The following is a 14,701-nucleotide window of genomic DNA, read 5'->3' on the forward strand; positions in this document are numbered from 1 at the left end:
TACCCTCTATATCCTTTTCTCAATTCACTAATATACTCTCTTTCTCGGGAAGAGAGACAGCCCCTGAAAGGAAGATATAATCACTAATGACTTAATCTAAAGGTCTCATCATTTTCCTTTATGTTCTTTAATTAAAGGTTTTCCTGGTCCTCTTTATAGACATGATATCATGTAGGCAAGAAGATCCAGTTTGATTACTAATAGCCCAAATTGCAAGAGGCTCCATATGATGATAAACAGGCCATATGTCCAGCCCACATCTTTGTCAACTACATCATCTTTTAGCCTTAGGGAGAGGTACTCTTACCCTCGGACAGCATGGAGCAGGCGCAATGAAGGGTAGGCTGTTCGCACATTGACGTGGTGCTTCAGGATGAGCTCATTCACCCACTCTACCCTCTCCTTGCCACCCTTGGCCATAAAAGCAGGAATCCACAGGATGCTGCCATTGAGGCTGTGCAGGCGTTGAAGAAGTTTTTCCCTCCAGGTCTCATTGACCAAGTCCTCAAAGGCCCTCTGGATGACAGAAGGGTTCATGGTCACCAGGTCAGTCTTGATCCCCACATCCTGGGCATATTCCTGGACAGGTGCCAGGTTGCACCTGAAAGTAGAAAAATGAGCATTATACCTTCTAGAAAGTAGCAGGATCTCTATAACTTCCCCTTTCTTCCTCTCTACTTGTTTCTATGCTGATATGTAACAAACACATAATAACTGCTTTTTTTCTTTCTTTATTCATTCATTCTCTCTATTCAACAGTCAACCATCCAACATATATTTATTAGGTGTCTAGTATGTGTATAGTACTAGGTGCAAGAACATTTATGAGGATAAATGGGGTCTCCACCTCAAGCTTTCACTTTAGGAGGGGAAAGTAACAGGTGCACAGATTAGCATACAAATTAGAATACAAAAGCACAAGGGGAATATATAGCAAATAAGATTACGGGAGGAAGAAATGGTTTCCTGCACCAATCAGATGATAATTCTTATACTATTCCTACAATTTAATTCCAAAACCACTTACCAAGGATTTTTTCTGTATCAGGATAGTCCTCAGTGGTGATGAGGTTGGCATCTGGAGGACATTTCACCATAGCCCAGGTCAACTTTCTAGGATTGCCCACCTCACATTCTAAGGCCTAGTAAGTACCCTATAAGGATATCCACCAACTTTTTGTATTCTAGTTTTGTGCCTGGTGATTCATATTTCTTTATTTCTCTTATTTTCCCCATTTTATCCAGGTTCCTATCAATCAGGGTTATTCTTCAAATATTTGATTAGTGGTAACCACAGCTGAGGAGTAATTATTTATCACTCTCAATTGGCAATAGGGCTTTATAATTGCCAGTGGAAAAGTTCTTTTGAAAAAAGAAAACTGTTATGGAAATCACAATGTATATTTAGTTATTAGAGATGTGAAAAGCTATTTTTTAAATGATCTTAAGGAGCTCCTATTCTTTTTTCAAAACAGTATTTTATTTTTCCAAATACATATAAAAGATTCAATATTCATTTTTGTAAAACTTTGTAATCCAAATTTTTCTTCCTTCTTTTCCTATTTTTCTCCTCCCCTTCTTTTCTTCCCCCTTCCTAAGACAGAAATAATCTATATAGATTAAATAGGTGCAATTCGTTTAAACATGTTTCCATATTTGTCATGTTAGGCAAGAAAAATCAGATAAAAAAGGGGAAAAAAATGAAAAAGGAAAAAAAATCAAGTAAATAACAAAAAAAGGGAAATACTATGTTTCAATCCATCCTCAGTCAAGGAGCTCCTATTCTAATAGAAGAAGTGACATCCATACAACTTTGTACACATAAAATATATATAGTGAAAATTAGAGGTAATCTCAGAGGGAAGGAATTAACAGTGGGAGGGACTATTAAGAGCCTCCTGCAGAAGGTTGGGTTTAAAGTGGGAAGCCAGGGAAACGAATAGGCAGAAGAGAGAAGGGAGAACATTTCAGGCATGGGGAGGAGACAGGTAATGAAAAAGCTTGGAGTTCAGACATGAAGTGTCTTGTACAAGGAACGGCAAGGAGGCCAGTGTTCTGGGTCACTGAGCATTAAGAAAAAAGTAAAGTATAAGAAGAATGGAAAGGCAGGCAGAGGCAAGGTTGTGAAGGACTTTAAAAGTCAAACAGATCAGATGCTCTGAATGCTTTCTATGAGAACAATTCTTGTCAAGTATAGGAGGGGTTGTTGATGACACTGGCTTAGTGCATATGTTACATTTAAGATGTATTGGGTTTCCAAGTGCCTACTATAAACCCTTAAGCCTGGAACTGATCCTAGGACTCTTAAACCTTCCCCAGGAGTATGAATGTACTTTAGGAACACTTTCTAGGGCCTTAATCTAGTGTAAATGTTCTCATTGTCCATTGTGATTATATTTGGGATGTTAATGATGGGGGAGATTCCTACATTAGATAGACTCTGAAAATAATCCAATTCATCAAAAACTTTAATGCCTTGGTGAGTTGGGGAGAGAAGAAAGAGTACATCTGATCTAGGCTTCTTCCTTATTGGTATCTAGGCTTCCCATTATGTTTCCTGATATTTATAGGAATACAAGAAATAATTTTTTTCTTGGGGAACCTCTTCCACTACTACAGATACTTAACCTTAGTTAATAGAGAGGGAGCTCTAGGGAGTTGACAAAGAGAACTGCAGTTAAGTTAGCTGCCCAGAATCACACAGATATTAAAGTGTGAGAGGTAAGATTTGAACCCATGTCTTTCTGGCATCTGATTCATTATGCCAGCCTGCTTTTTCACTATGTAGGCTGGGGAAAGTGCCTGCTCCCTTCTTCCCCAGCCTTTATTTAACTCAGCCTTTTGACTTTCTTTTTTGTTGAATATGATGTTCTCTGGGATCTTCATTTAAAGAACATATGTGTTCTTGTGTGTGTGTGTGTGTGTGTGTGTGTGTGTGTAACCAAGAAAAGAAGTGTGTTGAGATAATTAGGAACATTGTAAGTGTTAAGAATAAGCTTGCAGAGTATGAGTCTTTAGAACTTTTTATTGATTTTTTCTATGAAAAGAGTGGACTTGCCCATTTTGATCCATTCTTGACTCATTGTGGACCTGTTAGTGAATAATTGGTTGGCATGAACTTTTGTAGAGTGAACTTTTGTGAGAGGAGACATTCTATATTGGCTTAAAAAGGAAAGTCTTCATGGTAGACAGCTTTTTATTTTCTTATTGCCTTTTCCTTCTTTGTAAGAAACAAGAACATCAGAACTAACAGAAGACATGGGCCCTGCATAGAGGAGATCTCTTCATTTTAGAAGTTACAAATGAAACTTACCCAAGTGGAAGATGTATGTGCCCTTATCTATGTGGCCCAAGAGGATAGAACCTGAATCTTTGTCTCCTTGATAAAAGTAGAGGGGATATCATGGACAATGTAGAATTCCTAGGCAGCTCAGTCCCCAGAGCCAACCTTCTAACACAGGAAGGGATTTCTTCCTAGGGGTTCCTGGGAAGTAAACATATGGCTAAGCCCCTGGAAGATGGAAGATTATCAAGGGATCTAAACCATGACATAGATGAAGTCTTTGAAAGAGACTTGGTTTTTTTCCTTTGTTAATATTGCCAGTTATTCAGACAGTGTAGGTGCAATGGAAATTGGGTTAACTGCTGTAATACCCTCAAGTTCATTTCCTTCTGGGATAATCTAAGCCCCCAGGATAATACCATAAGGTTGGATTCCTGGATAGGTCCCTGGGATGAAGATAGATTTACCAGAATGTTGGGGGAATTGTTTCCCCAGGAACCCCAAATTCATTTCCCTCCTGAGGAGAATCTAAACCACAGGGTGGTGCTATGAGTCTGAAAAATTGAGGAGCCCTGGGGAATGGTTTGACTCACTATAGAGGGAAGATGATTGTATTGATTTTTCAAATGGGCTACTATGGTTCTTTTATGAATTTCTTGCATTTTCTATTAAGTCTGTCCTGTACTTGATATAGATATTCTTACCTTGAGTGCTTGTATGGGAATTGGGAGACTTTTTTTTCTCATATCTGGTGGAACCCTAAGTAGAAGTTATATTTGAAGAGTTTCTCATATTAAACCCTGGGTGGGGTTATGTGAGCAAAAGAATTATGATTTTGGTTCTCTCTCTAAGAAAAAAATCAGCTCATATAAACCAAAAGTTTGGAGGTGGAAATGATGGTAGGCCACAGGTTATATAAGCATTTGTAAACCCTAGGTTGGATTCACTTTTGGTGAGGGGGAATTTGCCCAGTGAATCCTTTATGTTGGAAAGAAATGTATACTCTATAGTAAATATGTCTATGTGTGTCTGCATGGATCTATCACTTTAAAACTTTGGTTTCTGATAATACAGAAACTATCTCTATAAAGCTTAATATTTATCATAATTCAAAAAAGAATTATAATTAAAAAGGTTACATAAATTGAATGTGAGAAAATTATCATTTTTTGTTATTCAAAATGATGAAATGCTAGCCATTTACTTCTATGGAATGAGAGGGATTTTTTTGGGGGGGAGAGGGAGCATCTCATTTCATAATTTGGGTATAGTAACATCATCCCCTCACTCATCATACCCAAGGTGATGAAAAGATAAGTAGCTTCCAGATTTGTATTTTTACCTTTGCTCTCTCTCCTGAAGTCCAGACTTGTATTATCAACTGTCTTGAGGACATTTCTCCCTGGCTGTCCCACTGGAAAGTTCAGCTTAACTTGGCCCAAAAAGAATTTCTTCATTTCCTGTTAGATCTGCCTGTCTTTCAAATTTTACAAGTTTTATTAGTGATGCTACCTTACTCAGACTTAGATTCAAAATCTTGCTGTTATATTTGATTCTCCTCTTTTTCTTCTCATATCTAATCACTTACCAAATTTTGTTGATTTTACTATCAAAATGTCTCTCATCTTCCTCCTCTTTTCAATTCCCACTGCCATTTCCTACTCAATCTCTCATACTACTCACTGGAACTATTGCAATAGCCCCTTCACATTTCTTCTCACCTACACTCTTCCCCTCCAATTTTTCTCTTAAATGCTGTCATATTCACTTTCCTTAACTATGTATTTAATCATGTTACTTCTTTGCTTAACATTCTTCAATACTTCCTACTGCTTACCAAGTAAAGCTCAAACTCTTCTGGCTGATAATCAAAGTCTTTCACTTCCTTCCATTTCAGCCTGTTCTTTTACTGTTACCTTCTATGATTCAACAGAAAACCATCTTCAACCTCTTGCTGTTCCCCATATATATTATATGCTTTTCTACCTCTGTTGCTTTGGTTTTATTTTTACTCATGACTTGGAATACCTTCCACGCATTACTATTCCTGCCTATTTCATTTATAAGTTTACAGGATCATAGCTTTTGAAATGAAAGGCATTTTAGAATTCATCTTGTACACTCCCCTCCCCCAATTTTACAAATGAAGAAATTGAGAGCCAGAAGATTTAAATGCTTTGGCCAAGGTCACACAAATAGTAAGTGGCAAAACCTAGATTGAAACCCAGATCTTTTGATTCCATATTTAGCACTCTTTCCCCTAAACTATGCTGCCTGATTTAATGGAATTCAATTCAATGAATATGGTATAAATCAACTATTGAGCTAGGGACTGGAAGGTATCTAAAGCTCAGATAAAAAATAATAACAATAATAGTAATAATAGCTAGTATTTATATAGTGCTTTAGGGTTATAAAGTGCTTTATACATATTTCATTTGAGATTAAAAAAAATTATATCTTCCCTCCCAAGGGCTTAGCAGGGGTTCTCAAATTTTTTAAACAGGGGGCCAGTTCACTGTCCCTCAGACTATTGGAGGGCCGGACTATAGTAAAAACAAAAACTTTGTTTTGTGGGCCTTTAAATAAAGAAACTTCATAGCCCTGGGTGAGGGGGATAATCGTCCTCAGCTGCCACATCTGGCCTGCGGGCTGTAGTTTGAGGACCCCTGGTTATAGTCTACTAAAGAAGTGGAAGTAAGTGGAAATACATACATATATGACAAATACCTTGTAAGTGGGAGGTAACCACAGAAGGAAGGCATTAATAATTATAATGATGATGATTATGATATAATAGCTAACATTTTTATAGGACTTGTTATGTGCTAGTGCTTTCTTATTATTATCATCTCAATTTTTTTCTATGTCTTATGTCCATGACTGCTTTTATACACTATTGATTTGTATATATAAAATCCCCCTACTGGGGAAGTGAGATGGTGCAGTGGATAGAGCACCATGCTGAAGACCTGAATTCAAATTTGTCCTTAGATACTTACTAGCTGTGTGATACCAGGCAAGTCACTTAAGCATTTTGGTCTCAGTTTCTATATCTGCAAAGTGAACTGGGGAAGGAAATGGCAAATCACTTCAATATCTTTGCCAAGACAACCCAGATGAGGTCACAAAGAGTCAGATATGAGAGAAAATGACTAACCAACCCTCTACTAGTTTGTTAAGTTCCATTAGGGTAGGAATCTTATTTTATTTAATTACCTAACTAGTAACTATTGCTGTACTCCCCATAGAGTAAGCATTTAATAATCATTTGTTGAATTTAATACGCTTAATTGAAGAAAGAAAAGGAAGAGTGGAAACATGACTTTATATGGGGTTTGGCTTTTGAGCTTTTTTGGAGCTATTGGTCCAAAGGTTCAGTCAAATAAATTCCAAATAAAGAATCATCTTTTACATAAGGCATCTGATATAAGCCACTGGCCTTTCTTTATTGTGACTCCCATGATCCGACTCTCAGAGGAATAGATATTTCTCTGAACTGAAAACTGAGTGGAGAAACTGTTTAGCTTTTTTGGAAGGAAATATGCCCATATTCCCAACATCCAAAGGGCATATTTTGAATGTGGGGATGCTCTTGTTCTCCAGAATTGCAGATGGAGATCCAGATAGAGGGAAAGGTGGAGCTTGGACACCAACTACAAGAAACTTGAGGTTTCAGGACCATTGGTTTTGACATTGCTTATTTCTTCCCTTCAGAATAGGGAAAATGGAAGTTGGGGGAGACAGAATAAGTGTTAGGTAGCTTCAGTCATTGCAGAAGGCTTAATTCCCATGGAGTTATTAGAGGGTCAGGTGGTGAAGACATTTGGATCTAGTAAAAAGTGTCCTGGATTAGGAAAACTGGGTTCCAGGCCCATTTCTGTGACTGACTAGTTAAATGATGTTGTACAAATCCCTCAACATCCTTGGATCTCAGGTTTTTACCAATAAAACAAGGGGGTTGAGCTAGATGCTACCTAAGATCTGTTCTAGCTAAAAATTTATGATTTTCTGTAATCCTGATAAGATCAATTGTTGAACACAAGGGTGATACCATTGAGCATATATGCCAAAGAACTCATACACACACACACATATAATAGTTTCATTTTATGCACTGGAAATAATTTGAAAATAGAGGCCTTTTTCATCAATTGGGGAAGGGTAGAATACAATATAGTGCAAGAATGTATAGAATTAGAATTGTACCACAAGGAAGGACAAAGTTGAGGAACTGAGAGAAATATAGGAAGTGAAACCATCAGAACCAGAAGGACTACATTAATATCAATGAAGACAAAACCAAAAGATAATGGAACATGCTTCAAATGGAATGATCCATTTTGGGTGCTAGAACCTGAAATGAGAATAAACTTTTTTCAGATGAAAGTCAGTGAACCAGTGGTGTGAAATGTGACATATCTATCCATTAGCTGTTTTATCAAAATATAGACTGATGTTTTGATGGAGAGGGGAAGAAAGCAGGTTGGGTGGGGGAATGAAACATTAAATGACTTGCCTAGGCTAACAGCTATTACATTTGAGAGGCAGGTCTTAAATCCAGACTCACGTTTTCTTATGCCACATGGGTTCTCATGAATATTTTAAATAGATAGAGCAGTGGGACTGAATTCTGAAAGAAACCCTGACATATCTTGATTTTTTTTCTTACCTTTATTTTACCCACCTAATATAGCTTACCTATATCCTGCATAGAACTCCTCCCACTACTGACCTCCTTCACTTAAGTGCCAACTAAAATCCCACCTTTTACAAGAAGCCTTCCCTAACCCTTACTAATTCTCGTGCCTTTCTCTGTTCATGATTTCCTTTCTATCCTGGTTATAGCTTGCTTTGTATATATATATATATTAGTGTGTTGTCTACCTCTTGAGATTATAAACTCATTCAGGGTAGGGAATAATTTTGTCTTATTTTGTATTCCCAGAGTTTAGCGCAGTGCCTGGCACATAGAAGATGCTTACTAAATACTTATTGATTGGACATGATATGGGCATGGGGTAGAGGGAAGGTCAATAAAAACCAGTTGAGAACAATACTAATACTTAGCACAGTGTCTTGCCCACAACAATTAATAAATTAATTTATTATATATTATACACAAATAAATAATATATTTATATAATATAAATAAAATTGTATATTATATACAAATAATAAATTACATATATAAAGATTAATAAATAGCAAGTAGGTGGAAAATCAGCCACTTGTGGGCTCCTATGGTGATCTCATACTTGCCACAGAGGATCAAAAAACTCAAAGGTGAATTTTTCTGCCTGATAATTTTCTGTTGCACAGTGGTATTGGAATTAGGATGGATCAGAATTATCCTGTAGGAAAAGCAAGGGCCTAACAGAAAATTCAGAGTTAAGGTTCTGACTTTCACCCTTGCTGACTGTGTGACTCTCGCCAAACTATTTCACACTTCTGACCTCAGTTTCCTAATCTGTAAAATGGAGATATTAGTAGGCTCTTCATAGTTTCACAGAATTGTTAGGAGGAAATTGCTTTGTAAATAGTAAATTGCTAAATAAACAAGAGCTACTATCATGATCATTTATTTGTGCTTCTTTACTAGGAAGGGATTTTTATCTTCCAATTAGGTGGCAAAGGAACGAGACTGAATGAAGTAACGTAAAATGATTGACCTTATCCTGCTTGTTGGGACATGAGTTTATCTTTTTTTAATCCAAGGACTGGAGCCATGCAATTATCATTCTTGGTTTTCCCATGTGTCTCTTACAATGGCTGGGGTTTCTCCACAATAGACTTGCAAATCTCTGAGCAAACATTTATAAATCAGCCCTGGATACACACAAATCCATGGGCACCTGCTAGGAATGGACTTTAATGATAAAAGCATAGCTTTGCCTTTGAGCAGTACACTGATATTTGGAGTCCTTTAAGTACACACACACACACACACACACACACATACCCTCAGTGTAATGTATTTAAACGCCATCTCCTATCCCTCTAGTCTCTCTATCATACTGTTTTTCTGTATATCCTCATTGTACGAATGCTACATGTTTGTTAATAATCAATAGATATTAAAAAGAAATTATGCTGGAATGTGTGAAGTGGAAATATAGCATGCATACATGTACTGCAGTCCCTATGTATCAAAGTTAGTGACAGTTTTCCATTAGACTTTCGGTTTTTCGACACTTTCTAGGGTTCTTATCTGTCTTTCATATGTATGTGTACAAAGGATGGTGAGAACATGGGTGACCTGGAAAGGGGACTAGTTTTGATCAGGGTTTGCATTTTGGGTGCAAGTCTCATTGAGTATCATTTAATGTTAATACTTTTGAAATATTAAAATGCAATTGTGTGTGTGAACTATGGTGTCTATACATGCATCACAGTCTGACTATTGGGTGAGGTGTTAGAGGGTTTGAGGATCACTGGACAACTATCTGAAGGCATGGACTTGAGTCCTGCCAATTGCCAACAAGCCATTTCTCCTTTCTGAACTTCAGTCTCCTCAGCTGAAAAAACAAGGATGATAATAATATCTGCATTTTGTAAATGTGCCACATGAAAGTAATAACTATTATTGCCGATGGTATCATCTCTCTAGAGCTAGAAAGGATTGTAAGAGCCATCTAGTCCAACCATCATCCTTAAAATGGAGAAAAATGGGATCCAGAGAAGTCCAGCCATTTGTCCAATATTCCACTACTAGTAAATGGTAGATCTGGGATTCCAACTCAGGTACCTCTTCAGGTACCAGCATTCTTTCTATTACATCATCCTTGACTCATTTGCTAATTCAATGATAATTCTTATTCTAACGATTTCCCTCCATTTTAATTTAGCTAAGTCAATCATTCAATCAATCAGCACTTATTAAGTGCCTTCTCCATACCTTCACCGTACCAAGCACTGGAGATACAATGACAAAAATGAAACAGTTTCTCTTTTCTATTGGGAAGATTATGTACAAACATGAAAAAGTCTATGCAAAATAAATATCAGGCAATTTTGGGAGGGAGGGAAGAAGGAACTGGAGATGGGGATCAGGAAAAGTGTTGGGTTGGAGGTGATGCTTTGAGCTGTTTTAAAGAGAACAAGGCATTTTAAAAAAAGTGTGTGTGTGCTGGGGGAGAGGGAGACAGTGAGAAGGACGTGCATTCCAAGAATGAGGGGCAGTCAGTGCAAAGACGTGGAGGTGAAGATGTGAGGAGTGGCAAGGTCAATTTGACAGGACTGGAAAGGGCATAAATATAAAGGAGGCTAGAAAGGTAGGATGGGATCAGGTCATTTTGAAAGGCTTTAAATGGTAAGGAGAGGAGTTTATATTTGGTCCTAGAGTTAAGAGGGGGTCTGGCAGAATTTATAGAGCAGGGGATTGCCATAAATTTTAGGAAAATCACTATGGCAGCTATGTGGAATTGACATAACTCGATTTATTAGAAATCTTAAATCCCCCCTTTTATTCTCTTAGCTTTCTGCCATTTTATGTTAGGCACTATGCAAGATATATCAAATTGTGATCAAGAGAACATTGATTTTAATCGCCATAAATGCAAGCTCTTTGAGTTCAGTGACTTTGTTTTGAGTTTTGTTTATACCTCCCTAGTACCTGGCACAGGCTCTTAATAAATGCTTGTAGGCAACAAGGTGACATAATGGATAAAACAATGCATCTAGAATGAGATGATTTAAGTTCAAATCTAACCTCAGATTAACTGAATGACAAGATCCTGGACAAGATCCTTTCTCTTATAGTTCTCCCTTCTATAAAAATGGGGATGTAATAAAGTGCTATTACACTCCCAGGGTTAATGTGAGGATCAAAGGAGATAATATTTGTAAAGTGCTTAGCACAGTGTCTGGTACATAATGAGAACTTAATAAATGCTTGGGTTTTTTTTAAACTTTATTGGAAATTATGTAGGTTGTTCTGTGATCTAGACTCAGTATTTTCACAAATTCATCAAAAACTTGAAATATAATTTTTCTTTCTTTCAATGTCCTAAAATTGAAATCTCAGTACGGCAGTATTGAGACAGGAATGGTGGCTTCTAGGCCCAGGAAATCTGAGATGGTCCCATGCAAATTTTCCATGGGTGGTGACCTGTGTGTAATGAAATATTCAGAACTTCCATTTGCCCCAGGAATAGCATAGACACCTGTCCCTGTAGTATTTTGGAGGCACCACAATGGATGTTCTATTTTGAGTGAGATGACTATTTTTAAATGCTCATGCTGGTGAAATATGGGAAGAAGGATTGAGGGAAAAGGATGTGGAATCTCTATCCATTGCCTTCCCTTAAGTTCCAATTAAAATCCCAACTTTTACAGGAAGCCTTTCTCAACCTCTCTTAATTCTAGTGCCTAGAATTCTGAGCATCTGGGTAGCAAGAGTGGATAGGATTGGAATCAGAAGACCTGAATTCAATTCTGACCTCACAGTTACTAGCTGTGTAACCCTAACAAAGTCACTTAAACTGTTTGCCTCAGTTTCCTCAACTGTAAAAGTGAATAATATAGCACGGTCCTCAAAGGATTGCTCTGAGGATCAAATGAGGTAATACTTGGAAAGTACTTAGTTCAGAGCCTGGCACATAGTAAGTGCTATATAGATCAATGCTTATTCCCTTTTTTTCCACAGTGTCTTGTCTCTTTTAATTTTTTTCATATTTCCTGTATATAGTTTGTTTTGCTTGTTCATTTTCTCATTGTATCCCATTAGATTGTGAGTTCCTTAAGGGTAAGAACTGTTTTGTGCCTCTTTTTGTATCCTCAGTTGCATTGTACAGTGCCTGGCATAGAAGGTACATAGTAAGTATTTATTTACTTAGTATGACTTAATAAATATTTATTGACTGACTTATGGAGTTAAAATCCTTATTCTTAATTTTGCCCAAATATGTAAACTGAAGAGTATCATATTATATGGGAACCTCCCCTCCTACCCCCAACTAAAACTTGGAACTATAGGACCTGAGTTTGAATCCCAGCTCTAGCATTTACTTTGTGACCTTAGCTAAGTCATAGATATTTTCTGGGCCTTGGTTTCTTCAATTGTAAAATGAAGTTCTAGTTCTAAATCTACATCCTACAGTCTTATGCAGAAGAGAAAGGTCCAGCCTAAAAGTCAAGAAGAACTGGATTTAAGACCTGCCTTTGAATGGATTCCAGTCTGTGTGATCATGAGTAAATCATGGATCATCTTAAGTTTTCTATGTAACTCTCTAATCTATTAGTTATAACTGAATCATCACTAATGGAGAGATTTTCACACCTGAACCCCCTACACCTAAGAAATCACAGATTCTGCCACTAATACAGCTGCTTCAAGTTAATTAATATGGAGCCCACTTCATTTTATATCATTCCAATGCTTTAGAATCCTTAAGTGTATCATTTTCCAAGATTTCAGCCTCAGTTTTCTCATCTGTAAAATGAGGAAGTTGAGCTAGATAATCTCTACATTTCCTTTTCAATTCTGATCCCAACAATCCCATGACTCTATGATCCCACTATCCCTCCATCTATTATCTCTTCTATGTGTATAGACTTGGTTCCCCTATTAGAATTGGACTTTATTAAGGGCAGGGACACCACAATTGAAACCTCCTTTATATTCCCAGGACTTAGTACAGTGCCTAGCATATAAGTGCCTAATAAATTTTTGGGGGGACAAATTGACCTCCTAGATCAAGTCATCAGTTATTCCATCTACTTGTCTAACAGCTTTCAGTTTACCAGACCAGCTTTAAGTGTGAATTACGCCATGGAGATTACCTTATTACAAAACTGTGAGTGTCTATCTCCCGTCCACAGCCACTGTTCAGCAGGATCCCAGAGTTTCCCACAATAGCACAGGTCCTGAAATGTTTGTTCTTCAGGGGAGAAGTTCTGGGCAGGAGTTCATATAGGTTTTGTGACACATTCATGGTGCTAGCTCGGTCAAATATATAGTGGATGATGTCTCCAGGTTTCAGGGTCCCCTTGAGAACTGATATGTCTTTTTCGGCATCTAAGAACTTCAAAATTTGCTTCCTGAAAAAACAAAGCCACATATGTGACAGAAAAGGATCTCCTCCCTTCATTGCTTCTCCCTAATGTAGCCCTCTCTTGCCAACTGTTTTCTCAGTGCTGCATTTTTCCCTCTCCCCTAATTTCGAACCTTCCCCTTCTCTATCTGATAACTAGCTACTCTTCAGCAAAAAAGGTAGACAGCTGGATGCTAACCCCCTGAAGGTAAACTTGGCTAATGGGTTTGGGGTAGAGGTTGGCAACCTATGCCAGGTGTGCTAAAGATGACCCAAGGACCAATTTTCTTTGGCAGGTGGGCTGTCTGCCACAGTTAGGGCTTTCCTCTGACATCCATGGCAGATGTGACAGCTGCCACCTGCCATGAGAGTTGGTGACACACATTTCCTTCTGCAAAATGGAAAAGAAGCCGCCAAGTCAGAGTGCCCCTCTAGCACTCCAGAATTGATTAGGTTGGAATCTTGGCACACTACTCTTAAAAAAGATGTCAGATCCTTGGGTTATCCTACAGGGGGCATCTTTGACATGGATTGACACCAGGTAGGGTCCTGACTAGGAAGTCAGAGCTCAATTCTTCCTTGCCTTCTAATTAGCACACATCTTTTATTTTATCCCAGTTCCTTTTCGGGTAAATTGGAAAAGAACATTAACTGGACAGTTTTTTCTCCAGGTTGGGGAGGAAACAATGTGTTACAAACTCTTGTATCTATCTCAGATGGCAGCTGATCAACTTGTTAAATGGCCTGTGGAGGCCTCTTGTACTTTTGGAAAATTTCAAGGATTTTCCATCAAAGGAAACTCTTCAGTTAGCTTCCAGAGGTTGCTCAATGCATCTCACTATCCTACAATATTTCAGCAGCAATTACAAATAAATATATTTTGGTTCATGGTCAAGAGGTGCTAAGCATTGTTTTTTATCGCTCAGAATAATTCTCTGACTTTTTTTCCCTAGTCTTTTATAAAACAAAAGTTGGATTAGAAGATTTCTAGATCTCTTCCAGATCTAAAGTCTACTTGGTTGGTTTTTCTATGGATAGTGAAGACATATTTTTAAGATTTAACCTTGAAGGATCCGTCAAAAACACCTTTATAATAATATGAACAGAGAGGAATTGTTTGTATTAGATTGCTATATAAAATGGCCTAAGTGCAGATAGGAACATATAAGTGACACAGTAAACAGGCCAATGTCAGGAAGACCTGAGCTCAAATCTTGTCTCAGACACTTCCTAGCTGTACAAATTAGTTTGTTTCAGTTTTCTCATATGTAAAATGGGAATAATAGTAGCACTTATCTCCTGGGGTTGTTGTGAGGATCAAATGAAATAATGTTTTTAAAGCTTACTTAGCAAAGTGCCTGGAATATAATAAGTAGCATATAAA

The 14,701-nt window shown here is 37.6% G+C and overlaps 1 protein-coding gene and 1 long non-coding RNA gene across 3 annotated transcripts in view; one reads left to right on the plus strand and one right to left on the minus strand.

Moving 5' to 3' along the window:
* LOC116421859 overlaps nucleotides 1-14,701 on the plus strand; it is an 86,014-nt gene that overhangs the window by 21,451 nt on the left and 49,862 nt on the right. The window lies entirely within an intron of this gene.
* Nucleotides 1-14,701, minus strand: part of ST8SIA2 (ST8 alpha-N-acetyl-neuraminide alpha-2,8-sialyltransferase 2) — an 86,118-nt gene that overhangs the window by 18,061 nt on the left and 53,356 nt on the right. Inside the window, exons 4-5 of the mRNA XM_031955543.1 lie at nucleotides 13,067-13,324; nucleotides 308-601 (exon numbers count right to left, since the gene is read on the minus strand). Coding sequence (XP_031811403.1) covers nucleotides 308-601; nucleotides 13,067-13,324 — 552 coding nt within the window. The remainder of the gene's footprint in view (nucleotides 1-307; nucleotides 602-13,066; nucleotides 13,325-14,701) is intronic.

The sequence above is a fragment of the Sarcophilus harrisii genome, chromosome 2 (genome assembly GCF_902635505.1).
Source record: "Sarcophilus harrisii chromosome 2, mSarHar1.11, whole genome shotgun sequence".
NCBI classification, from domain to species: Eukaryota; Metazoa; Chordata; class Mammalia; order Dasyuromorphia; family Dasyuridae; genus Sarcophilus; species Sarcophilus harrisii.